This window comes from Triticum aestivum, chromosome 2B (assembly GCF_018294505.1).
Source record: "Triticum aestivum cultivar Chinese Spring chromosome 2B, IWGSC CS RefSeq v2.1, whole genome shotgun sequence".
In the NCBI taxonomy this organism is placed as follows: Eukaryota; Viridiplantae; Streptophyta; class Magnoliopsida; order Poales; family Poaceae; genus Triticum; species Triticum aestivum.
Window position 1 is genome coordinate 699,067,395 of NC_057798.1, and position 26,918 is coordinate 699,094,312.

The following is a 26,918-nucleotide window of genomic DNA, read 5'->3' on the forward strand; positions in this document are numbered from 1 at the left end:
AATGCATTTTTTTTGGTATTAGAATAAGCTGTGGTTGTTTGGATACCAAGAATTGGATGTGAGATTTAGAACACCAGTTATTAGAGGATTGTTAGGACAACCTGTTCTAGTTAGTTTTCTGTTAAAGTAAGTCTATGGAATTCCATGTTTGGATGGGGGAAATAAGAAAGGATAGATACGCCATTCAATGGCAAAGCGGTTCGTAAAAAATTCCCTCCAGTCAATCTGGATGTGTAGGGTTCATGCCCCAACATGAGGGTTGAGCCAATGAAACATGCACTCCGGGGTTGCTCCTTCCTCCATGTGCCCAACTTGTGGACAAAATATTACTGTGAGTGTTTAGATCAGATTTTTTTTAGCTTTTACCATTCGCCCTCCCAGTTAATTCTGTCTAGCTCCACCACTGGCGTTACAATGTCGCCTCTTGTCGTGCATGATGTTTTGATGCTGCTCGGCGCTCGGTCGCCCAAACATGCCGACTTACAGCGTCGCCTCGCTCATGCCTGTAGAAGACGTCGTGGTGCTTGTAACGGGTCTTCATGCCACACATGACGCCCGTCCAGAGCGGCGAGCTCGCCCAGCCGCGTGGACTTCCGACGTCTCTTCGCTCGTGCCGTGGATGACGCTCTGATCGTGATGCGTCGCCATGCCACACGACGACGGCCACATCCTATCCCCAAGCGGCGAGCTCGTTGCCGACTTCCGGCGCGTCGTCTCGCTCGTGCGTGGACGTCCCGGTGCTCGTGATGTGTCGTCGTTCCACAGGACGACGGCCACGTTCGGGCCATCTCTCCTGTTCAATGATTGTCGACGTCGAAAACTAGTTTATACAAAAACGTCAATTAGTCGTATTTCTACAAGCTGGGTTTTGGGGGTTTTGGAGAACTCAGTTTTCTATATCTGTGTTTCTGTTAGACAACACAAACATGATTTTAGTTTGTTACACCAGAAATCAAGTTTATCTAAAACTATGCAAAATCCACTCATTAGCTGCCATGCGTTGCATCTCCGTTGTTTAAGGAAAATTTGGTTCGTGCCATTTCTGCAAGTTGCATATTTGGGTTCCTGCTACTCAAACTTGCATGTTTTTGTTTGTGCCACTAACGCTTGCAAAGAAACTTGGTCTATGCCACTCACTCTGTCACGGGGAGTTGCCATTAGTTTGCCGTCAAGCGTCGTTTCCTTACATTTGGAACTTGTCGCTTCACCACGGAGCGAGGAAATACTCAATTGACTCTTCTGGTCAATGTGGGTCTCACTATTGAGGCCATAAATCTCAATGCGAGAAATCCGACGGTACAAACGGTTCAAGATTTAGACGCACATTCAAAAGATAAATTGTTTTAAATAAATGAATATATGAACAAAAGAAAAACACACAGATTGCGATAAATGAGACATATGCAATGCGTTGTGTGCAGTTTGTCAGCGTCTAAGTAGGTGGGGTGACTTTTGTAAGGGGCACCGCTCAACTAGTGATTTCAGTTTTTAGGAACTAGTGATGTCGGTTTTTTAGGCTAATAGTTTTTTTTAGGTATTTAAGGCTACTAGTGAGTTCGTTAGAGCATCTCTAGCAGACCCTGCATCCTGCCGAACCGCAAAATGTGTATGCAGTTTGCGGAAAAACGGTTTTGCAGTCCGGCGCGAACAGCCGCAAAGGCAGACCCCGCAAAGCCGACCTGTATCCTCTTTCACGGGTCGGCTTTGCGGGGTCTGCCTCTGCGGCCGCCCCCCCGGCCCGCAAAACGTAATTTTGCACCTCAATTTGCACCTTAATTTGCATTTCTTTACTTTTTCAACCACATTGGATACGTAGGACATCTCCAAATCTTTGCTAGAATAGCAAGACCAAAGAAAATAAGAACCACAATTATGAATTTTAGAAGGCTTCAAACTTCCATAACCGCTCCTACTAGTTGAAGCAATATTTTCTCCATGCACTCATTGTTGATCTGCGGATTCTTGATCTTGCATTCTTCATTCTTCTTATTTGGTTCTAGAGAAGTAGACGTTGCTTCCCCTCTAGTTGCACATGCATGCGCTATATTGCCTTCGATTGTACTAATGAGTGCACGAACGTCTATCAATTTTGTTTCTATCAATAAATCAATGTATTCGCCTTCCCAAAACCAAAACGAGCATCCATCTTCCTAGACACATGATGATGTTCGAAATGAGCTAACATAATTGAACAAAAAATGAGCTGTCGAAATGACCCGAATGAAACAACACGTACCCCGTCGTTTTTTGCATTTAAAGAACACCCATCTGGGGTGCTTCGGCGTGCTCGAAGTCAGCCGTAGCATTGTTCGCACGCAGTCGTCGCACTGTATGAGCGGCATCGGCGAGCCACAGAGCCTCTACGCGAGGGCCGAGCCCGACGGACAACTGGTCGAATCCATGCCCGCAAACCGGCGGCGGTAGCGGGAGGATGAACCCGCACCTGCATGCGGCGATGCGCCTTTGTCGGGGCTGCGTGAGATGCTCTCCGACCATTCCATCGCTTGGCGCAGCCACCGGCGGCCGGGAAAGCCAAATCCAGCTGCCCGTGATGAAGGGCCGCAGATCCACAACTTCCCAGCCCACCGACGCAGGAGGAGGGGGAGGGGGGTGGGCGGAGGGCAACCTCGTGCGTGCGGCGGCCTTTCGGCGTGCTCCCGCCTGCTACTTTTGCCGGAATCTTGGGCGGTGGCGGGGCGAGGGGGAGAGGGGAGGTGGTTGGTGGGGAAAAGTGCAGGCTGAAATGCCCTCCCCCACAAACCGTTCCCCTATATGCAGGGCACCGACGGCCCGGGGGGGGGGGGGGGGGGAGGGGACCCGCGTATTCGCGGGTTGGGGTAAAGTTTTTGCCGCGCCCCCTCAAAAATTTTTACAGGCCGGCCGCGTTTGCGGGGTCTGTTCGAACGGGATTTTCCATGCCGACCCGCATTTTGGCGGCTATTTTGCGGGTCGGGACCTTTTGCAAGGTGTGCTAGAGTTGCTCTTATTTCAGTTAATTTCCGCACAGCAACAGTGTGATCTTAAAGAAGGAAAACTGAAGCCCACTCGGCTCCAGACCAAGCCTAGTTTCTCATGGGCCGGTTTCACTGAAAACTCTTTTCTTTTCTTGCCCAGGGCCGGCCCTGGGGCATGGGCGACGGGGCGACGGCCCAGGGCCCTGGCGAGGGGGGGGGGCATGATGGAGTATATACATATACTATAGCCCAGCAAAAAGCAAATTTTTTTTTACAAAAGAATTAAAGAAAAGAAATAGGATGGGCTAGGAGGCCCAGATATAGCTAGCTAGCTAGCGATCGCCGGATACGCGAAGGCCAAGCGGTGCCGTGACTCACGCTGGTTTCTACGTTTCCTCGTCGCCCTCGCACGCCCGTCGGCCTTCTCGCTCGTCGCTCGGCGCCTTGCCCCTTGGCCCTTGCCGCGTCGCCCTCGCCTCATCGGCTCGCCGTCGCCGCCACACAGCAGTCCGGCAGGCAGGCGGCATCCGGCACCACGGTAATACAGCAATACCTATACGAGTACGCATCCGACTGGAAGTCAACAAGTACGCATCCATGTTTCCTGTCCATCCCCAAACCTGAATTTGAGAATCTCACTATCTCAGTAGTTTATTTATTCTTTATTTAGTATGTACGTATTGTAATCCAATCTATCAATTTTTTGTCATTCTATATAACATGTCTAGGGTTCCAATCATCCGATCTATAAATTCCTAATTCTTTGTATGCTCTTTTGATCTTTTCTTCATGATTTTTTAGGACATTAGCCTGCCATGTTACCTAAAAAGAAGCAATTGTCGGGTGCTGAAAAAAGGAGGAAAAAGAAAAAAAGTGATCTGAAAATTCTAGCACTGAAGGGTTCTTTGAATAACTTCTTTACATCTTCAAGCAATGTTGATGTTAGTGAAGAAGAAGGGCAAGAAACTACTTCTGAGCATGAAAATCCAGATGTTGAGGTGAATGAAGATGGTGCGAGCACAGGGGAGCAAATAAATTTTGAAGTTGATGCTGACAGTACAATGGAGGAGGAAGATTTGCAGCCTTCCTCTAATGATGAACAGGAAGATTCCCTTTCATTATTTTTGATCCAAGAACATGGGAAGTTCTTGACAATAGCAAAAGGAATATTTTAATTGAGAAGGGACCTATTAGAGTACCGGATCTGGAGTTCGAGAAGGACACCATTGGTAGACACTTTTCATATGCTTTTTACTCCAGAAAGTTAAGTAATTTCGTTCTTATTTGAGGTAATCATGTCATCTTAGTTTCATTTTGCGATCTTTTTAGTATCATTGTTTTTTATGGAGTCGGTTCGAATTTGGTTATTATTGTTCTCGATGGAGTCATTTGAATTATTATAGTCATATTTTAAACTAAAGATGTGTGATTGGAAATTACTTTTAATAAGTTATATATATAATATACGCATACATATATATTGTCTTAGGACTTAGGACATAGGGGCCCATGTCGTCGAGTTCGCCTAGGGCCTCCCGAAACACAGGGCCGGCCCTGTTCTTGCCCAGCCACAAAGTAGCATCTCTAAGCCCGTCTGGTGCGCCTCTAGTCGACTACTCCCCATCGCTTCCAAGGCACGCCGGCGGCTGGGGTTTCTTCCTCTCATCCACCGCCACCTGCGGGCTCGCCGTCGGTTAGACCCGATCAGCGTGCAGGATTGCTGTCGTCTACTGGCGAGGTGGTTGTGCCTTGCCCGCCGCGCCCTCGGCTGTCGAGTCTTTTTCCTGGGCGCACCGTCCTCCAGCAGCTCCGTCGCCTTTTCTACCACCGCGCGCCTCTGTCCGTTCGCCTTGAACCACCAAGGTGAGGCTTGGTTCTGATCTTAGTTTCTTTCCCTATTTAAAACTTGGGATGTTTTTCCTTGAAGGCCTGATTATTGTTTAAAGCTCATGTTTGTTGGATTGTAATCTGAATTTTGTCACAGGAAGTTCTGTGTCCTTTGCAAGCCTGCAATACCCGTTGCATTTTTGTTCAGCATGGCCAGCAACTCCGGCTCTGAAGTTAATCAAGGCCAGCTACCCAAGACATCGTCCAGATGCTTGACGGAGAGCTTCACCACGCAGCATGATTTCGAGGTGACCAGTTGCCGGTTGCTTGATGGCATCGGTGTCACCAAGTACGTTCTCTCAAGCCACTTCAGCGTCGCTGGCTTTGAATGGTTTATCAGTTTCTTCCCGGATGGGTGGACTCTGGACTATGCTGGCCATGCGTCGGCCTTTCTGCAACGTGTCATCCGAGCGAACGACACGCATTGTGTGAGGACTAAGTTCACCTTAAACAAGCTGGAGAAAGACAGCGAAGCCCAAGTAACCACATTCGATGAGATAGACCATGTCTTTTGGGGGGCAAACCCATTTAATGGCCACGCAAAATTCGTTGAGAAATCGAAGCTGAAATCATTGTCGTGGTCCAACAATGGCTACTTGATTATACGCTGTGTTCTCACCGTGATAAAAGAATCTCGCACGGAGGTTAAGAGGAACACTGTTGCGGTTCCGCAACCGAATCTACAAGACCAGCTCCGGCAACTGCGGAAGGATGGACAGGGAGCAGATGTGACATTCAGCGTGGGTGGCCAATTATTCAAAGCTCACGGATGCTTGTTGGCTGCACGGTCTCTGGTTTTCAAGGCGGAGCTCTTTGGTCCGATGAAGGAGAAAGAAACACAGTGCATTAAAATCGACGACATCGACCCTGAAATATTTGAGGCGCTTCTCCACTTCATATACACAGATTCCATGCTAGTCGATGAGCACTGCAAAGAAAGCAAACCTGCAAAACTGCAGCATCTGCTAGTTGCCTCGGATCGATATGGATTGGATAGGCTAAAGGTGATGTGTGAAAGTAAATTGTCTGAGTGCATTGACGTAGAGACTGTTGCAACAACACTGGTTTTGGCAGAGCAACACCACTGCAAGGATCTCAAAGAAGCTTGTGTTGAGTTTATGGCTCCACGGAATGTTCTGCAAGCTGCCATGGCAACAGATGGTTTCAAGCATTTGGTAGCAAGCTGCCCTTTTGTCATGAAGGAGTTATTAGACATGGTGTCCCGTAGTGGCTAGTCCCGTTAAGAGCTCAAATTATCATATGTGCAAATAGTTATGCAGACTGCTATTTTCAATCCATGCTCAGTTACCTATGACTTGTTAATTACCATGTTAGTGTGATGATTCGTGTTTGAATTTTTGATGATATTTTTACCATATCAGTTTGATTATTAGTACTTCATGGCATAACTCCTGTTTGACGAAAAGGCTGTTTTCCTTTTCTGTAAGGGAGTGCTTGGCTCATACGTTGGCAGTATAAACTGCAAGATAATGCGCTGTTGGCCATGCACTTTATTATTCATTTATTCAGATTTTTGCTGTATGATTGAATTTATTGTAGTGAAAATATTATTCATGTATTATAGTAGTACAATTGTCCAAAATTTAACTAATGAGCTTTGTGGAATAATTCTTGAATGAGCTATACAACTTACATTAAGAAGTTGAAATCCACCACTATAAATTCTCTCAACATGCACATTGTCCATGTAAGCTTCCTGCCATGTCAACATTAAGTTTGGAAAGAGCAGTCAATCGATCTGATTGATTAGCCCGGTACTGGCCACGCCAGCCGCGATTTGCGCGAGCGAGAGCTGCATGCATGCACGCGTGGACCAGCAAGTTACTATGCGCGAACGACACAAATCGAAGCGAAGGAGAATTAGTGCAACAAGCAAGCACACAACCAGTTACATCCAAGTTCCGTAGGCTCCGCTGCCCCAAGCCACGCACCCCGGCGTCCACCAGAGCTCCCGGTGGGCAACATGTGCCACCGTCAGCGTCCTCCTCCAACATCAACTGCACCAAAGGTGGGGGCTCTCCTTCCTCTCTATATCCTTAGATCTGAACAAAATTTTCGAGTTAGCTTGACTCGGAAGCTCAGTTCGTGTCTGGTACTAGGAAGCCTAATGTTTAGAAAAAGAAGCTTTGTTCCGCCTCCAGCCACTTCCTCCGCGTCAGCAAGTCTGGTCTGTCTCTCTCACCTACATTATCGAGATACGATGGATCGTGCTCATCTCTCCGACCTGATTGGTTTTGATTAGAAGCACTAGATGGTGAAAAGACATTTTAGTTTATGTATTCTTCTAGAAGGAATAAACAGATGAAACTTACCATGTACTACCTGCAACTACAGTCTTGCATCTCTCTCTCACACACGCATTAGTATAAATCATATTGGTATTTTTGTTGCTTTCCTATGATTTGTAGAATCAGAGAATACAACATAGTGCAGTTCATCTTCAATCTGTTCTTTCATGGCTGTATTATTCCACAGTGACATGAGATCGATCTAATACCTGAGTGGTACCATTGTCGTTCTTCTACTGTAGGTGTTCAAAATAGAAGATTTTGTTTGATCGTTTCTAGGCGTCCGAGGCACGTGTATTTCATCCAAAGGGAGGGAAGTGTTGGATTATAGATGAGTTTTGGCCCATATAAAACAATAATCGCTAGTTAATTTCTAAGCCCATTTAGGTGCATGGGAGGTGGTGGAAAGTTTAGTACCATCTTGCTAGTTGAAGAGAATTGAGACCCCTTTATAAGGGTTGCTCTACCACTTGCCATTGGGAGAGGAGTGGTATACGCGCACTCCTCCTCCGCCGCCCCGCCCCACGTGCGCCGTGGGTTGCGGAACGAGCCGTGCCTTATTTTTGCAAGTCAGAAATGGTTCATTAATTGTGGATTAATTAACGAGTCGACCATGGGCTGTCCGGCTTTCGGGGCATGACTACTCCCTTCTCGGGGGCGCGTCGACTCGGTCGTGGGCCTAAGGCAGGCCCATCTACCTGTCGACCTGTATAAGGAGGCGCTAACCTGTGGAGTGAACACTAACTCACTCCCTCCCGCATAACCCTAACTGTCATCTATTGTTCCTCTCTTTGTGTTGTTTACAATGATCCCATCCTGATGATCGTGTGCACGGTTGGTTAGGAGAGCAGGTGCCTTCGAAACCCTGTCGTTCGAGATCCTGTCCGGGAGACAACAATAAGGTTTTTGGGGAGTGTCTCGGCGATTGCCCCCGATCCATCCCCTTCTTCGTCCTCCTTTGCTTCCACTACATCCCCTTCATCGACACCATAGTCGTCGTCGCTGCCAAGAAGAAGAAGGCCATGGATGACGCCGAGGCTGCTGCTTCCGCCGTTGCGTTGGCCTGGCCAACCTGAGGGTATGATTTGTTCATCTCCCATTTACTCATTCATGTGCTAGCCTTATAAGTTGTGTTCATAGATGTCTCCATTATATGTATTGTACTTGCTCACATGGTTAGGTATTGATATGAGGTGCATACTGTGATTTGCCATACTTACTGTCCACTCGTGAATTAGATTAATTGACAAGGTGCTAATATTTCCAACAGCAAGGAGCTCTAATTATTGTTTATCTGATATGTTTTCATTCGGAGATAGATGCTGGAATAGTAACCGACGTTAAGTTTCAAGCATGTGCATGTATAATTACAATCAATCGATCTTCTGTAAGGTTAAGCACTTGGGATATTATGTCTTCAAATCTATAGCATCTCTTGACAAATGTAAGAATAATTCTTTTATGTGGTTACAATATCTCATTATATGATTGTTCTAGTTTGATGACACTCATAGTCGAAAAGGTACATCCTTGCTGAGAGGATCAAGTATGGCATGTTCTGATCATCATTTGGTTTAATTATTCTATGCTGGCTCAAATCCTATTAAAAAAGGTGTGACTAAATGGAGTGTATATGTTGTCCTACTCAGGAATCATGCCATTTTGTACACCTTTGGTTATTCTCTCAAATGGGTACTAGGTTGCATCTCAACTATACGCTCCTTCTATTCTGTGTTAGCGATGCATTCTAATTAGGCAGTAATACACAACTTTTCTTTGGATTTTTAGGAACCGACTTCTCATATCATTCCACAAAAGGTTCAAAAACATATATTTAAAACTGCAAATTCTATAAAAGGTTCCATATCATTATTTATCACTATTTATTTTATCCATATGTAATACTACAAATTCCTACAGCAACGCGCCGGGTATCATCTAGTTTACATAGTACATCATGCTTTACCGTACAACCGTGTAAACGGTAACTTCAGATTCATTTATTTTAGACAATTATAGAGTAAACAATTTTACATGATTGTAGTTTATATTTTAGTTTGCCAACTTAAAGAAAAATTTCTCTATTTTAAGAGCAACCATATATGAGGAAAAAAAACAATTAGTAGCTTTATGTGAGATGGACAAAAAAACTTGGTAACCAACCAATTAGTAGTCAGTATTTGGCACAATGCCAAACGTTGTCATGCCAATTTTTGGCACCAAAACAATTATGCTCAAAGTTCGAAAGAAAAAGAAGGGTGTTCAGTAATGTTTTCAACTTAATGCAGCATAGCATGCATCTACCCAATAAAAACTGATGCACGAAAATGGGTGTTTGCCAACTCCCACTACTGAATCCGCCTATTTTCTTCTGTAATTGTTGTTTCTATTGCCAGGGTGTGTTGTAGGAAGTTTGAGGTTAATATGCTGGCGGCTTATGAATGCGTGCACGCAATGAGAATGGGGAAATGTAAGAAACCTCTTTTTGTGATGTGAAGTTGGACATGATGAAAGCATACGATCGTGTGGAGTGGATTCTTTTGGAGAGGATGCTCAACCATTTTTGTTTCTCTCAGGCATGGACATCCATGATTATGATATGTCTGAGGTCGGCGAGGTTCACGGTTAAGCTTAAGCTTAATGGAGATTTGTTAGATGGTTTTGCTCTGTTCAGGGGTCTCGGGTAAGGGGATCCGCTCTCACTATATCTATTTTTATTTTGTGTGGAAGGTTTTTTTGCTTTATTGAAACAGGCGCAGCTTGCAAGGGAAGTCCCGGGAGTGTCATTTGGGAGCACGGACCCCATTTGACCCATCTCCTATTTGCTGATGATACCATTGTTTTCTTGGAAGCGTCTGCGGATAATGAATTAAACTGAGGAATATCATGTGTACAAAGAAGAAGCGTCAGGTCACAAGTGAATCTTCAGAATTCCTCTATTTTCTTTGGGAAGAGATGCCACGGAAACATGAAGGATCATCTTAAGCATGTGACACTAGTAGAAAACGGAGCTTTAATACCGGTTCATAAGGGCCTTTAATACCGGTTCTGCAACCGGCACTAAAGAGTGGAGACTAAAGGCGCCCCCTTAGTACCGGTTCGGCACGAACCGCCACTAAAGGCCCACCACGTGGCGTGAGCTCGCGCCGTGGTATGGGGGACCTTTAATACCGGTTGGTGTTACCAACCGGTACTAAAGATATTTTTTCTGAATTTTTTTTTGAAATTTTTGAAAAAAAATTGATTTTTTTTATTTTCAATTTTTTGAATTATTTGATGATTTAGTCTCTAATCGCCCCTCTTAACTACTCAAGTGTGGATCACTCATTCCAAATCATCTAACTTTCCGACCGGTCACCCATCCTCTCACTCCCCCAGCCTGAGCACTCTTAACTTCGGAGTTCTATTCCCCCTACTTCCCAAGTCTGCACTTGTTGTTTTCTGACAAATGTAAGCTGTAAATCCTATTAACCCTCAGCACTTTAGCTTGAGCATTAGGTCAGACATTTCACCGTTTGAGTTTGAAACTATTATTCTAAAAAAAATTAATTATTTAGTAACACTAATATTTCTTAAATAAGTTTGACCATAGTTTGACCACAGTTTGACCATAGTTTGACCAGATTTGACCAAAATTCAAAAAATTGAAATAATTATTTAGTAACACTAATATTCTTGAGTAAGTATGTAGTAACATTAATACTTCTTGAATAAGTAGTTTGACCATAGTTTGACCAGATTTAACCAAAATAAAAAAAATTAAATTTGAGCATATCTTTTTCTCCTTTTGGAATTTGAGGATTCTAAAAAATTGCAAACAGGCCATATGCTGTCAAAATCAAATGCAGATTTTCGTGCTGAATTTTTTGATATATTATACGTTTTTTTCCGACATCGTATGCAAAAGTTATAGCCGTTTTACATTTTCCCTACACATTTTGCAAAACATGTCCAAATTTAAGTTTTTTAATTTTCCTAACTAGTAGATGTAGTAGTATAACTACATCTCGAAGAATTTTATTTTTAAATTTTTTATCATTTTCTTTTGTATTTTTCAAAACTGAAATGACGATATACCGGGGGGGGGGGGTAGAGATTGAAAATTGCCCTTTAGTACCGGTTTGTGCCACGAACCGGTACTATAGGTCAAACCCCTTTAGTACCGGTTCGTGGCACGAACCGGTACTAAAGGTTAGCCCTTTAGTACCGGTTTGTGCCACAAACCGGTACTAAAGGTGATCGCGGGCCCCCGGTCTGACGCCAGCCTGCCACCACCCCTTTAGTACCGGTTCGTGGCACGAACCGGCACTAAAGGTTCAAAACGAACCGGCATTAATGCATAGCCGTTCGAACCGGCACTAATGGTACCATTAGTACCGGGCCAAAATCGAACCGACACTAATGTGTCTCACATTAGGTCCTTTTTCTACTAGTGTGATAGGCATTGACTCGGCTGCTTTGTTTGAATGGTATTTGGGCCTACCGGCGGTGGTGGGGAAGTCAAGGGATGGTTACTTTAAGCATGTGAGAGAAAGTTCTAGGGCAAAGGTCTCTGGGTGGAAGGGACAAGGCTTGTCAAGGTAGTGAAGAAAGTACTTGGATTGAGAGTCAAAAAGTGTGAATTTCATAGAGCAATGCCTGCATATACTATTAGTTGCATCTAGCTCTCCAAGAAAATGTGCGGGAACTTGAAATCTATCTCTTCAAAATTCTGGTGGGGAGCAGCTGATGGCGAGAACAAGGTCCATTGGGTGGCATGGGACAAAATGTGCAAAAGAAAGTATGAAGGAAGGTTGGGGTTTAATTTTGAACTCTTCAACCAAGCCCTCTTAGCAAAACAAGTTTGGAGAATTATTTTGGTTCCTAACCCTCTATGTGCCCGGATTCTCAAAGCAAGGTACTTTAGAGATTCCGACATCATGTCAGTGACGTGTCCACTGGGATGCTTGTACACTTGGTGGAGTTTAATGTGTGGTTGAGATTTACTTAGCCACAACTGTATTTGGCGCATCGGAGATGGATCACAAATAAATATCATGCACGACAAATGGATTCCCCGATCTAAAAGCTTAGTACCGCTGGGTGCTACTATCATGATCATATTACTCGTGTGGCCGACCTCCTGAACAGCCAAGGATTGGGATAGGATGAAGAGAAACTCGACATGGTGTTCAAAGAGAGTAATGCATGCGATATCAAGCGAGTTCTTGTTGGCGGAAGTAGGAAGGAGCATGGAGTTGCACAAAGAACGATGTCTTCTATATCTAGTTAGCGTCTCACTTGTCCTTGTCTCTGAAAGCTTTGTCGTCCTCTCGGGCTCCTATGGTGATCAACCATAGGAGCTGGTTGGACCTGTGGAGTATAAACGTTTCGGGTAAAGTGAAGATCCACTGTTGGCGAATCATTTTGATGGGCAAACGGTGGGATAGGAGCTTCGGTGTCACATGATCAAGCCTGGGGTCTTCTCCGTGGCGTGCCGTAGGGAGGAGATGATCGTCCACTAGTTTTAAAGATGCCCTCACTCAAAAAAAAAACTAGAAGATATCAAGGGGGTGCGGTCGGGGCTCCGCTAGCCTGTATACCTGATGACATTGAAACCCCAAGAAACATACAATCATGGTTCATGGACTAGCTAGGGCGTGCATCAGAAGAGGATAAAGAATTAACTCTAAAGGCTCTGTATGAGTTGTGGATCGCTAGGAAGAACGCCAGAAATAGGAAAAGAATTGATGAACAAAAACTCATCACTGATAGGTGCTTTGGTTGGCAGAAGAATGAAAACGATCCATGAGGGACCCCAAGGTCATCACCACTGCTCGATCCCGCACCTTGGTGTGTGGTCTCGCTGAAGGTTGGATAAAGGCAAATGCAGATGGTTCTCTCTCGAAGGCTCAGCAATCAGGAGGAGGAGTGGTCCCGCACGACCATCATGGCGCATTATTGGGTGTGTGTGTGTGTGTGTGTGTGAGAGAGAGAGAGAGAGAGAGAGAGAGAGAGAGAGAGAGAGAGAGAGAGAGAGAGAGAGAGAGAGAGAAATGCGCATTTTTGGTGGGTGCGCCATTTTTCTATCGGGCTTCTGATCCGGAGCTACTCTTTTTTTTTAGACAATCCGGAGCTACTTTTTTTAGATGAATCGAGAGCTATGAGTTGTCGGCATGTAGGATGGAAAAATTGAAGGCCACTGGGGACTGGACCGCGAGCGCAGTTTCTCATGGGCTGGTTTCACTGAAAACTCGTTTCTTTGTAGACTCTCTCAGCCCGTCTGGTGCGCCTCTAGTCGACAGTCCCCAACGCTTCCAAGGGACGGCGGCGGCTGGGGTTTCTTCCTCTCAGCCTCCACCAACTGCGGGCTCGCCGCCGATTGCGTCCTCTCCTGGCGACGTTGCCGTGGATTGCCCGTCGCGTCCTCGCCTGTCGAGTCTTTTTCCTCGGCGTGCCGCCCTCCCGCAGCTCCGTCGCCTTCTCTACCACGGTGCGCCGCTGCCCGTTCGTCGTGAACCATCTTTATCTTTAGTGTTTGGTAGGCTTGGTTCAGATCTTAAATTTTTTCCCGATTTGAATTTTCGTCAACTTTTGTAGATGGGAAGCTACTATGCGTTAACCAAATGGTGGCGTGCTTGGTGTTGACATCTCATTGTTACCAGATTCAAATCTGGGCTGTGTTTCGTTCAAGGTCCGATTTCGCCGGTTGAAACCTGTTGATCTCTCAGTTTAAGGCCCATATCTGCTAGCTTGTAAACTGAATTTTTGTTCAGAGCAAGTTCTGTCTGCTTCGCAAGCCTGCAACACCCGTTGCGTTTTTGTTCACCATGGCCACCAAATCCACCTCTGAAGTTAGCCATGGCCAGCTACCCAAGACATCGTCCACATGCTTGACGGAGAGTGTCACTGCGGTGCATGATTTTGAGGTGGCCAATTACCGGTTGCTGGATGGCATCGGCGTCGGCAAGCACGTTCGCTCAAGCTACTTCAGCGTGGCTGGCTTTGAGTGGTTTATCAATTTCTACCCGGATGGGAGGATGGCAGACTACGCTGACTACACATCAGTCTTTCTTGACCGTGTCATCCAACAGAATGACACTTGTAATGTCAGGACTAAGTTGACCTTAAACATGCTAGAGAAAGATGGCGAGGCACAATTAACTAAATGTGATGAGATAGATCATGTCTTTTCCTCAGCAAAGTCATATTGGGGCTACTTCAGATTCGTTGCGAAAGCGAAACTGAAATCATTGTCGCAAGCCAACAATGGCTTCTTCATTATACGCTGTGTTCTCACCGTGATAAAAGAACCTCGCACCGAGGTTAAGAGGAACACTGTTGTCGTTCCGCAGCCAAATCTGCAAGACCAGCTCTGCCAAATGTGGAAGGATGGACAAGGAGCAGATGTGGCATTCAGTGTGGGTGGCAAATTGTTCAAAGCTCACAGATGCTTGTTGGCTGCACGGTCTCTGGTTTTCAAGGCGGAGCTCTTGGGTCCGATGAAGGAGAAGGAAACATATTGCATCAAAATTGATGACAAGACCCTGAAATCTTTGAGGCGCTTCTTCACTTCATATACACAGATTCCCTGCTAGTTGATGAGCACAGCAAAGAAGGTGAAATTGCAAAACTGCAGCATCTGCTAGTTGCCTCGGATAGATATGGATTGGATAGGTTAAATGGGATGTGTGAAAGTAAATTGTCTGAGTGCATTGACGTGGAGACTGTTGCAACAACATTGGTTTTAGCAGAGCAACACCATTGCCAGGTCCTCAAAGAAGCTTGTGTTGAGTTTATGGCTCCACGGAATGTTCTACAAGCTGTTATGGCAACCGATGGTTCCAAGCATTTGGTAGCAAGCTGTCCTTTGGTCATGAAGGAGTTACTGGACATGGTGTCCCGTGGTGGCTAGTCCTGTTAGGGCATCCATAACGTTTAGAGGCTGGCTTGCCTCCAAGCTGGGACCCACGTCCTCCTGTTAGAGTCAGCTCAAAATTCCGCAGTGTATAGCAAATGTTACCAGCCTCTAAGATGTCCCCACTATGTATAATATATTGATTACCAAGGGGCTCCTTTTCATCGTCTTGACATGACACATGCATACTCTTCTTCTATGACATGTAGGGCCAGTAAATTATTTTATTGCATGGACAGAGTTGGAGGCTGCCTCCAAGCATAGCATCGATGCTAAGCAAATTTGGCTTAGAGGCTGTTCTCACAGTGTATAGCGTCTGCCTCTATGGCCTTAGAGGCTGCCTTAGAGGCAGCAAAACATCACACTGTGGATGCTCTTAAGAGGTAAAGCTATCATATGCGCAACTAATTATGCAGATCGCCTATTTCAATCCATGTTCAGTTAACAATGTTTCAGCTTGTACGTGTTACCATGATATTGTGACGATTGTGTTTGCATCTTGATGTTATTTTTGGTTTCTTACCGTACGAGTTTGGTTACTACTTCATGGCATAATAACTCCTAGTATTTGACGGCAAGAAAACTTGCCTCAGGTCTCTTTTTCTCTAGAAATCTTGGCACATTCATGGCATTCCTCTCTGGTACTTCTAGTATTTGACAACAACAAAGCTTGTTTCTATTGCCTATAGGTGTGTGGTAGGTAGGTTTGAGGTACGGTATCTGGTAGTGCTCCTTGGTCCTGTCGTCACTTGGTTTTTGTGAACCTTTTTGTCCCTCTCTATCTATCTCTTAATATTAGACATGCAATCCTCCTTCGTGATTCCAAAAAGAGTAAATAGAGCATCATTTTTTTGGGTTTATGTAAATGCTTCAACCAAACACACAAATGCACAAAACAAGAAGCTTTTCCAGATAAAAGGCTTGCACAAACAGAGGCGAATGAATATATTCACTTAACCAAGCTATCTTGTTCACAACTTGGTCTTGAACAGCACATAGCTTTTGAGCGATTGGGTGATCCCCTGCACCGACGCCAGAGTCACGCCCACCGTTACCGCGAAACACATGAAGCTCAGGCCCTGTAGCGCCACCCACTTCCAGGAGGACCTTTTCACTTTGCGTTGCCGGATGTGCATCTCCATAGGGAAGTACACGGTGAGCGGCGAGAACCCGAGCGCGCCGAGGAGGCCAAGGATGTCGTTGAAGAAGGGCAGCAAGATGGCGAGGACCGTGCTCACGAGGACGAACGCTGTCCTCCATACCAGCCTGAACTTGCTGACGCCGAACTTGTGGGCGCCAAAGGGATGGTTCTGGCGGACGATGAAGTCCAAGCCTGGACACCGTGCCACGGCCCAGCTCTCCACGGTGGCGTAGATCTGCTTGCAGTAAACCTGGTAGATGCTGGCGAGGTGCACGGCGATGCAGATGTTGGTGAAGTCGATGAGCCAGAAGGGCTCGGAGAAGCCGAACCTGGTGAGCATGTTGCCAAAGGTGGCGTAGCCAAGGCAGCTGCAGAGCATGTATAGAAGGCTGTGGTGGTGGAGACCCCCATGAGGTTCGCCTTCCTCATCGTCTTGTTCTCGGCCGGAGGCGCCTAGACCGTGTCCTGGATTTCTATAAGGACCATGGAGTACGAGTAGGCGAATGCGATGTTGCCGAGCGCTTGCAGTGTCAGCCATATCTTCTGGGCGGAACTTGCGACGTCTACCCCAATGACAGTGCCACCCATGGTCGTCTTGCCGGTAGGACCTGATATGGTCTGCGCCAGGGAGAGGCCAACGCCGATCGTGGAGTAGGAGAAGGACATGACCGCGGCCAGGATAGACAGCCACGCCATCTCGTGGAGGTTGGGGAGCTGGGGGAAGATGACCTGGGAGATCCCGAAGAGGACCATGTACATGGTGGTGTACACGCCACAGTCGACGGAGTGGCCGCTGTTGTGGAGGCAGTTGGCCTTGTATAGAGCCGCGGCGCTGGTCGACGCCGTGATGGTGTACCTGATTACGGTTCCGACAAGATTGGCGTACTGGCAGAGGCCGCAGAACCACACTTCGCCGCTGCCTAGGTAGGAGTGTAGGACTCCACGGCCTCGATGTAGGTGTAGTTCTTCTTCCCGGCTATGGCGCCATCGCTGCGGTGAGGAGCACGGAGGTGTAGTACATGACGCCGGCGAAGACGACTGAGTGTGGCAGGCCCGGCGACCAAGCCGAGCTGCGCCACTGACCAGGGCAGGGACAGCACGCCGGAGCCGATGCGCGCACCGGGCAGCATCTTATAGCAGCAGGATGATTTACTCCGTTCCGTCTACAGTCGATCGAATTGCCTAAATCGACTTGGATTGGATGACTATATGTACTACTCGGATTTGATTTGTTCCAACTTATGATTTTATAACCGGAGACGGAGCGAGATAGAAGTCGTTATTAAGGAAACAAGGTAAGGTCCATCGTCGATAAAAAGATCAGCTGGGACAGGCGCACGTACCCCCATCAACCATCGTCGCTTCTCTCATCTTTGCCATGGCCACGGCCAACAACTCCCGGGCCGTCGTTAATAACTATGGCCTACGGGCGACGTCGTCCAGATCCTCCACGGAGAGCTTCACCGCCGCCCACGATTTCGAGGTGGCCAGTTACCCGCTGCTCGACGGCTTGGGCGTCGGCAAGTACATCAGCTCCTGCGTCTTCAGCGTCGGTGGCTACGACTGGACTATCAGGTTCTACCCAGATGGTGAATCGGACGACTGTGCCGGTAACACTTCAGCCTTTTTGTATTGTGTCAGCCAACTGGAAGGTGTGAGGGCTAAGTTCACCTTGAACACGCTGGAAAAAGAGGGCAAAGTGCTAGCAACAAGATACGGTTTGGTGAACCACACCTTCTCTTCGCCAAGTTATGATTTTGGTTATTCTAAATTCGTCGAGAAATCGAGACTGCTGAAATCATCGTCGTCCAAGGCAAACAATGGCTACTTCATTATACGGTGTGTTCTTACCGTGATAAGAGAACCACGGACCGAGGTCAAGAGGAACCTTCTTGTGGTTCCGCAGCCAAACCTGCAAGATCATCTCCATCAGATGTGGAAGGAAGGACAAGGAGCAGATGTGACATTCAGTGTATCTGGCCAGTTGTTCAGCGCCCACAGATACTTGTTAGCTGCACGGTCTCCAGTCTTCAAGGCGGAGCTCTTTGGGTCTATGAAGGAGAGCGCGGTAGAGAGCATCAAGATCTACGACGTCGAGCCACCAATCTTCGAGGCGCTTCTTCACTTCATGTACACGGATTCCGTCCAAGATGATGGGGACAACAAAGATGAAACTGAAAAAATGCAGCACTTGCTAGTTGCGGCGGATCGATACGGATTGGAGAGGCTGAGAATTATGTGCGAAAGCAGGCTGTGTGACAGCATCGGCGTGGAAACAGTCGCGACCACGCTGGTTCTGGCGGAGCAGCACCATTGCGGCGATCTCAAAAAAGCCTGCATTGAGTTCATGACCTCACAAAACAGGCTAGGAAATGTCGTGGCAACGGATGGATTCAAGCATCTGATGGCAAGCTGCCCTTTGCTCACGAAGGATATTTTGGACAAGGTGTCCTGTGTCTTGAGTGAAAAGTCTCGTTTGTCTAGAAATTAAATGATCATGTCACCAGTATGTAGTACTAAGTAGATGATTATACCGATTTTTAGATTTCAATCATTGTGTTCGTTATCTACATTTCAACTTCAGCTAGAATCATGTTATTGTTCTACCTTTCTCGTTATATAAGTATAATCACTTCTATATATACTACGACACGTTCGCACGAGCGTAAGGCACCTACTGCTAGTGTTTTGAGTGCATCCCGTCGGCGCTGGTGCCGGTCTGCCTCGTCTTCTCTAGCCTTATGGCCATGGAGGCGCAGTGGATCTTGGGCCTTGCCCGCGGGAGGGTTCTGTTTTTGAAAAAGAAAGTTTTGTTAGGGTTTGTGCCCTACTCAGAGAGATGAGATGGTGGCGGCTCTCTGAAGATGAAATAAGGTTCTCCCTGCCTAGCCCCCGTCCCGGCGGTGCTTCTAGCATCACCGGAGGGCGTGTGGAGATTTGTCTCCGGCAGATCTCATGGGATTCGGTCGGCCTTAGCTTTCGATGGATCCACATGGATCCAGTCTTCGTTCGTCTGTGTTCCTGTGTCTACAAGTTGGGTCCTTCCAATCTATGCTTCTCTTCATTGGTAGCGATTGTTGTTCTGGTGCGCTGGTCCTGTAGGGCCTATTTCCCGACTGTCTACTACAAAAAGCTTTGCGCGACGCTGGTGATGGAGGAGTGATGACAGCGGCGCGCCTTCGGCTCGCTTCAGTGCTTGTAGTGGTCGCTAGGTGGTCTATGGACCTGGATATAATTTTTATTTTTGATGTTCTTTGTACTACCTTTACAGCTGATGTATAGATCGGAAGTTTTTCTTCAAAAAAAAATGTATAGATCAGGAGTTTTTCTTCAAAAAAAAAATAGTACGACAATACACACCGGTATGCTCATGAAAGATATTGGAAAAGTGATGACCACACCCAAATTCATTGCTCCCATGATGAACAGTAAAATCAAAACAAATAGCAAAAAAATCTTAAGCTTCGTGACAGTGATTATAAACAAATGTTTTACGTGCTTGCAAAGTTTGGTGGATAAATAGCATGAAATGATCTCCATACAAACGCAGTACAGATTTCTACTCAAACAGTGCACATACTTTGAGCAAAAAAAAAATTGTATAGGACTCCATGTCATTTGGCCACCAAATTTAGCAAGAAATAAAACATTTGGTTATAATCAAAGCCACAAAGTTTCAGATTTTATTCTATGTTGCCATTGGTGGGTGCAATGTCCCTTGATGTAGAAAAAACACTTTCTTAAACTTAACCAAAAAATGCTCAAATTTTGAAGTGGTACTACGCTTTTAGTTTACCATTACCAAATGAAAAAAAAAATCCCTAATACCGAAGGAAAGGGATAGGATTTTGCGCAAATAAAATTTAAAATAAATCAATGGAAGATAATAAAAACGAACAGATGTAACAAACTTCTCTTAATAGACGGTGCTTTAGTAACGAAATTGGATTTGATCCATGATTATGTTGTTAGAGCAACTACAATAGCTCCCGTACCCTTAAAAGAACTCCAACAACTGCTCTGTAAATCTGAATTTTAAATTATAGAATCCTCTATAATCATCATTTCCGTCTCGCGTGTTTACAGAAAAAAGCTTTCTTATGGACGGATAACCACCTGAAACTTCACGATGCGCCGCGTTGGGTTGTTGCTGTGCCTCCACCATGCCACATCATGGCTACCGCTGGGCGCCTTCACGCTAGACCGTCACCACCACGCCGTAGCTGTCGGGCGCCGCCATGCATGCACGTCGTGTTGCGCCACAGTTACGCACGCCACAACAACCGCGATGCCGCCGTCGCCACGAACGCCGATGTGCCCCAGGCACCGCCACGCATGGCATGCCGCGCCACTGCACCTCGCCGACTAATGTCGCCACTAGAAACGAGAAGGAGGACAGTGGGGGCCAAGGCATCGAGGGCCGAGATACAGAGTGTGTGGAGGAGATGTTAATGGCGGACAGGGAAGAGGATAATAGGACGAACGGAAATAAGTCAAGGCATGAGACCCGTAATAATGTCTTCTGTTGCAAACTTGCAATGCAAGGGCATTTGTGCTGGTAATCATTAATCAGTTTTTTTAGGGGCCATTAATCATGTAGAGGGGGTGCTCTTTCTTGAGACCAAACTGGTCTACGGCCCGCCCAGGAATTGCATGGTCTTCATTTTTACCTATGAGCCCAGCCCACCTGCGGTCCACTAACCAAGCAGGGCACGATTGATCCAATTATCTGTGTAGCAGCGGATCCTCCAGGAGGTAGCGTCGCCTTCGCAGCGAGCAATCGGCGACATCCTCCCGGCTGCGCCGTCGTGCCGGCTCACTGCCCTTTGCGCTCCTTCTCGTACGACTGCTCTCCTCCCCCCAACGAAGCTGCCCCTGTGCAAGACATCAGATTGGGAACACGCAGGTATTCCCCAAATTCCTAGTTAGCCATTTTATAATTAATAGCCTGATTTTTCACTCGATTGTTCCTTACATCTTATACAAATTGCAATGTTGGTAGCCATGGCCAAGGCCACTCACACTCAGAGAAGAATTGATTTGATTACAATTGCTTCAGTAGACAGCCTAATTGTTCGACTCAATTGACTGCTTAATTGTTCTTTACATTTTACAGATTGCAGGATAGGTTTCACATTCAGAATTTCAAAAAATGGTCGTGCTGTTCTTTAGTCTGGCCGGCCCAGTTTTTTCTGATCAGCTTCGCCACTGTAATCAGGGATGCTAAGAAAGGGAAATAATATCCCGTGATTCTCGAGAAAGAGACGTCCCCACGACCGTACCAAGATCAAACACCCATCGTCCTCTCATCGTTTCTCCATCTCTTTGGGGCCATGGCAAAAAACTCCACCGCTATCGCTAACCATGGCCACAGCCCATCAGAGACCTCGTCCAGATGCTTCACGGAGAGCTTAACTGCCACCCACAATTTCGAGGTAGCCTGTTACTCGCTGCTCGCCGGCATGGGTGTTGGCAAATACATCAGCTCATGCATCTTCAGCGTTGGTGGTCACGATTGGACTATCAGGTTCTACCCAGATGGCAATAATGCCGAGTGTGCCGGTAATGCTTCAGCCTTTTTGTATTGTTCCAGCCAACCGAAAGGTGTCAGGACCAAGTTCACCTTGAACATGTTGGAAAAGGAGGGCAAAGTCCTAGTAACAAGCTTCGGCTCGTTGGAGCATACCTTCTCTTCGCCAATTGATGATTTTGGCTTTTCTAAATTTGTCGAGAAATCGAGGCTGCTGAAATCATCGTCGGATGCCACAGGTGGTTACTTCACCATACGGTGTGTTCTTACCGTGATAAAAGAACCGCGAACAGAACTCAAGAGGAACCTTTTCGTGGTTCCGCGGCCAAATCTACAAGACCATCTCCAGCAGATGTGGAAGGATGGACAAGGAGCAGATGTGAAATTCAGTGTATCTGGGCAGTTGTTCAGTGCCCACAGATACTTGTTAGCTGCACGGTCTCCGGTCTTCAAGGCGGAGCTCTTTGGTCCAATGACTGAGAAGGCAACAGAAAGCATCACGATTGACGACATCGAGCCACCAATCTTCGAGGCGCTTCTTCACTTTATATACACGGATTCTATACTAGATGATTGGGACAGCAAAGAAGGTAAAACTACAAACATGCAGCACTTGTTGGTTGCGGCAGATCGATACGGGTTGGAGAGGCTAAGAGTTATCTGCGAAGGAAGGCTGCGTGACAGCATCGACCTGGAAACGGTGGCAACCACGTTGGTTCTGGCGGAGCAGCACCACTGTAGAGATCTAAAAGAAGCATGCATTGGGTTCATGACCTCACAAAACAGGCTAGGAGATATCATGGCAACGGATGGATTTAAGCATCTGATGGCAAGCTGCCCTTTGCTCATGAAGGATATTTTAGATAAGGTGTCCTGTGTCTTGAGTGGCTAGTCTCGTTTGTCTAGAAATTAAATGATCATGTGACCAGTATTTAGTACTTAGTCTGTGTAGCGTTGATTTATACAAAATTTGAGATTTCAGTTATTGTGTTGGGTCACCTACATTTCAACTTCAGAATATATATATTTACATTGGTATAGTCATGTTATTGTTCTCCCTTGATTCTTGGTATATAATCACTTCAATATTGGAGCCTCATGTGTCTGCGTTTATCGTGCCTAGCTACACTCCTGGCAATGACTCATGTGTCATGTGTCCAATATTGGAGTATTTTCTTTGGGGCTTTTTGACACAAACATATTCAGAAATTTTATTAAAAAGAAAATTGAGGAATTGCTATACAATTCAGATTCTGTATCCTGGTAGGTCTGCGCGTCCTCGTTGTATTTCTTATCTACACACAAACACATTAGGATTTCTCAATCCGAATACAATAGCACCTTCCTGTGTGTACATATATGTAACACGGTTATACCTGTAACATAAAGCTAGATTCCTTATTATATATACACACAAGACCAACACATCATCGGTGGTGACCTCTCGCTCTTTAGTCTTGCTTCTACCGTTGCCATGGGTAACAGATCGTCTTCCTCAGCTAAGCCTGGCCAGTCTCTGTTCGAGACGGCGTCGAGATGCCTCACGGAGAGCTTCATGGGGACCCACGATTTTGAGATTATCAACTACTAGCTAATCGTTGGCATGGGCGTCGGCAAGTTCGTCAGCTCGAGCACATTCTGCGTCGGTGGCTACAACTGGAATATCAGGCTCTATCCGGACGGAGTCACCAAAGACTACGCCGGCAAAGGGTCAGTGTTTTTACACCATCTCTGCTCACCGGATTCAAAAGGTGTGAGGACAAAGTTCACATTAAGCGTTCTGGAGAAACACGGCCAAGTAACCAATGCTCTAGTCGACCACATCTTTTCTCCAGCTCATACTAGTGACGGTTTCGGCTACACCAAATTTTTCGACAATTCAAAGCTGAAATCAGTGCCGGACCTTTACTATGGCTCATTTACCATAAGGTGCGTACTCACCATCATAAAAGAATCTCGCACGGAGCTTAAGACGAACCTTGCCGTGGCTCCACCGACGAATCTGCAAGAGCATCTCCGGCACATGCATGTGGATGGAGATGGTGCAGATGTGACATTTAGTGTTCGCGGCCAATTGTTCAATGCCCACAGATGTTTGTTGGCTGCACGGTCTCCGGTTTTCAAGGCAGAGCTCTTTGGTCCGATGAAAGAAAACTCAACTCGGTGCATCGAGATTGACGACATTGAGCCACAAGTATTCGAGTCGCTTCTTCACTTTATATACACAGATTGCATGATGGATCGTTATGAAGAAGGCAAAACTGAAAATCTACAACACCTACTAGTTGCGGCGGATCTATATGGAGTGGACAGGTTGAGGGTTATGTGTGAAGGTAAATTGTGTGATAGCATCGACTTGAAGACAGTCACGACAACGCTAACTTTAGCAGAGCAACATAACTGCAGGGTTCTCAAAAAAGCTTGTATTGAGTTTCTAGCCTCAGGGAAGACACTTGAAGCTGTGAAGAAAACAGATTCAGATGTATTCAAACATCTGGAGGCAAGCTGTCCTCATCTCATGCAGGAGATTTTATTCGCCAGGGTGCCTTGCATGTGAATTTGATAAGATGATCTTGTGCCTATATGAAGTTAATTTGTGTTACGAAATTGTAGGGTTATCTCATAAATAACTGTACGCCATAGACTATATAGAAAAATTGTACCGGTAGAAGATTCTTTGATTTACTTAAATTTCACCTAGTACTCGTATTTGTGCTGCTTATTTTTTGAGTCCTTTTACCATAGAGTCTCTTTACCATATATCAATTCAATGCAGGTCATTTATTTCTATGGTTCAAATGAAAAACAAAACAAAAATCCCAAACTTGATTTTTGGTTCGTAACAAATTCTCCGCTCTTGTGATTAAAGAGATAATGTACTTTGCTCTTGGAAGTAGGATTTGAATGGAGTTTCTTCGAGTAATCTGGTGGGATATGCAGGGGTATATATAAACTAGACTAAAAATCTGACCGTTGCATACTTTCTCGCACAACTCAGAGGCTCTGAGTGATCAGCTCGGAATCGCTGAACAAAACTCAAGGTGGCAACTTTCGAAAAGCTTGAAAGGCCTGACTAAATATTGTTAGGAGGCTCTGACGGACCAATCGAGGACACACATGCGCACACTTCTGGAAGTCGGTCAAAAATTCCAACCAAAAAATCGTTTGGAATATTCGGGCAGTACAAGAAGACAGAGCAAGTTCAACTGGTTGCGGGAGTGGATGTACAAACCCAACACCTGGGTTTAAATCCTCACGGAGGCGAATTTAGGTTCCTATTTATTCTTGAGGACGAGACCTTCCTGATACTCACGCATTTATTGAGGACTAGACTCGGTGCGTAACCGAGATTAAAAATCCTAGTACTCATACATAAAAGGCCGTATACATCCTTAGTTGGTGCAGAGGCCGGGAAAGTGAAATTCTTCCCTAATTCTGGATTTCTAGTGCACTGTTACTATTGAAGAATCGAACCAAGCAAAAACGCGCGCGGCGGTCAGTGACGTCGCTCCCTGGCTGTGCTGGTGGAGTCGACTCTCTTATGTGGTGGTGCCCAGCCGCTATATGCGATGCTGACATTCCCATGGCGGAGTTGTGCGTTGCTCGGAGGAGACGTGGGCAAGATCTGGGTTGATTGCCTGTTTCTTTGGCAACTACTCGAGGGACGTCAAGCGCGGCCATGTCCAGCTCTTTCGAGCAGCAGCGCCGTCCATGTGTGTGGTGCCAGAGGAATCTGGCCCAGCCTCGTCCCGTTGTCCTCTCGAGCGCCACTCGTCTGCTGGAGATGCCTGGCCTGGTGCCAGTGCCCGGCCTGGCGGCGACAGGTTGGATCGGGGCAGCATGGGGGCCTGCTGCCGTGATGATAAAGGTGGCGGTCCCGTGCTCTTCTCGTATCACATTAACGACCTGCATGATCGCTCCTTCTTGATCTAGCCATCGACGTGTTCCGGAACGACCGCCGGAGATTTTGCTCAGCATATCTAAATCGGTTAGTTTCTGGTCGTGCACGTCCATATCAGCCTACGAGGTTCTGAAGGCGTGGCGCGAAGCTCTATTGGCTGATGACACCTTGGGACATTTCGACTTCTCGATTTTCATGGTGGAGACAGCGGTGGAGAAAGTTATGGTGGCCGAGATCGAAGGATCAATTACATGAACGGAGCCTTCGAGGCAATGGAGTTAGCCAGGTGTTAGATAACTCTATGGAGCAGCAGTAATAAGTGGGAGCGGGAACACCGGAGGATTTTATATTTTTAGGTACTCCTCGGGTACCAAAGTCGTGACTTTCAGGGTGAAAACCTAAGGTCTGACCTTCATTGGTTGTGCCTGGCGATTGCCTTGCTAAAGGAATTGTTTTTGAGAGTGCGGACTTTCTCCAGGGTGAAAATCTAAAATCTTGGACCAGGCAACGACGGCGCTGTGATGCACTGTTCCCTTCTTGGAGGCATTGTTTTTGGAGACCTTTTATATTTTCCGGGTGTTGTATTTGGTGGAGGTAGGAGTGCTGCTGTTGATGAGGAGTTGATCGCTATGGTGGGACCATTGTTTTTTCTTTTCTTTTTTTCTTCTTTAGTTGTGTGCATCCTGAATGTCTTTGCGACATCATGTAGGTGCAGAGGCTAGGTGTAATTAATATCATCATGATATTAATATATCCCCCTTTTCAAAAAAAAAGACAGAGCAAGTGGTCTAGGGCCTAGGAGTGGAATATGTGGAGTTTCTGAAAAAGAGTAGGATTTGTAATGACTCTCTCTGTGGAGTAGTTTGTCTGATCCGAGGAAGATTGTTCAAAGGCTCTGGATAGTGGAAGAGTAGGAAGATAAGCAAAAAAGTAATACACTTTGAGGACTTTGCGGTTTACCTTTAAGCAAGCGAAGAAACAAAGGAACTTCGACCCCCTTTGGAGCGATTGGATGGAGTGTGATGGGGTGCTAGAACGCACACTCCCTCCCCTGGACTTTGCTGATGCAGATGCCTCTGTGGATGGGTGCTTGGTTGCGATTGTCTCTGAGATGACTTCGTTCAGGGGGGGGGGGGGATCGTCGGCAGGAGGCCCCTCGTTCTCCCACTTCTCCCATTGTTTCTCCACGGATGAGGACTCCGTTGATGCCGGGCGCGATATTGACTACATCGCGGATAAGTGTTGGGACCGGTTTGGGAGGGGGACCCGAGCAGGTGGCCTCGGCCCTACTTCTCCTGT

General features: G+C 46.4%; 4 protein-coding genes and 2 pseudogenes across 4 annotated transcripts; 5 read left to right on the top strand and 1 right to left on the bottom strand.

Moving 5' to 3' along the window:
• The first annotated feature begins 4,580 nt into the window (after positions 1-4,580).
• On the top strand, positions 4,581-6,181 carry LOC123042139 (BTB/POZ and MATH domain-containing protein 2-like). The gene is made up of 2 exons (XM_044464660.1): positions 4,581-4,817; positions 4,939-6,181. The coding sequence occupies exon 2, from the start codon at positions 4,991-4,993 to the stop codon at positions 6,074-6,076; it is 1,086 nt and encodes a 361-aa protein (XP_044320595.1). The 5' UTR covers positions 4,581-4,817; positions 4,939-4,990; the 3' UTR covers positions 6,077-6,181.
• Positions 6,182-13,736: 7,555 nt separating this feature from the next.
• Positions 13,737-15,165, top strand: LOC123042140 (BTB/POZ and MATH domain-containing protein 1-like; annotated as a pseudogene).
• Positions 15,166-16,018: 853 nt separating this feature from the next.
• LOC123042141 (amino acid permease 6-like) lies at positions 16,019-17,385 on the bottom strand (annotated as a pseudogene).
• Positions 17,385-18,796, top strand: LOC123042142 (BTB/POZ and MATH domain-containing protein 2-like). The gene has a single exon (XM_044464661.1). The coding sequence runs from the start codon at positions 17,567-17,569 to the stop codon at positions 18,677-18,679; it is 1,113 nt and encodes a 370-aa protein (XP_044320596.1). The 5' UTR covers positions 17,385-17,566; the 3' UTR covers positions 18,680-18,796.
• A 2,162-nt stretch (positions 18,797-20,958) lies between these two features.
• LOC123042143 (BTB/POZ and MATH domain-containing protein 2-like) lies at positions 20,959-22,718 on the top strand. Its single transcript, XM_044464662.1, has 2 exons — positions 20,959-21,094; positions 21,305-22,718. The coding sequence occupies exon 2, from the start codon at positions 21,522-21,524 to the stop codon at positions 22,608-22,610; it is 1,089 nt and encodes a 362-aa protein (XP_044320597.1). The 5' UTR covers positions 20,959-21,094; positions 21,305-21,521; the 3' UTR covers positions 22,611-22,718.
• A 460-nt stretch (positions 22,719-23,178) lies between these two features.
• Positions 23,179-24,276, top strand: LOC123042144 (BTB/POZ and MATH domain-containing protein 1-like). The gene has a single exon (XM_044464663.1). It carries the CDS (start codon positions 23,322-23,324, stop codon positions 24,273-24,275), a length of 954 nt encoding a protein of 317 aa, XP_044320598.1. The 5' UTR covers positions 23,179-23,321; the 3' UTR covers position 24,276.
• The last annotated feature ends 2,642 nt before the right edge of the window (positions 24,277-26,918 follow it).

What these genes read in the sequence shown, in the direction of transcription:
- LOC123042139 (XM_044464660.1), top strand. Translation starts at nt 4,991, where the DNA reads ATGGCCAGCAACTCCGGCTCTGAAGTTAATCAAGGCCAGCTACCCAAG.
- LOC123042142 (XM_044464661.1), top strand. Translation starts at nt 17,567, where the DNA reads ATGGCCACGGCCAACAACTCCCGGGCCGTCGTTAATAACTATGGCCTA.
- LOC123042143 (XM_044464662.1), top strand. Translation starts at nt 21,522, where the DNA reads ATGGCAAAAAACTCCACCGCTATCGCTAACCATGGCCACAGCCCATCA.
- LOC123042144 (XM_044464663.1), top strand. Translation starts at nt 23,322, where the DNA reads ATGGGCGTCGGCAAGTTCGTCAGCTCGAGCACATTCTGCGTCGGTGGC.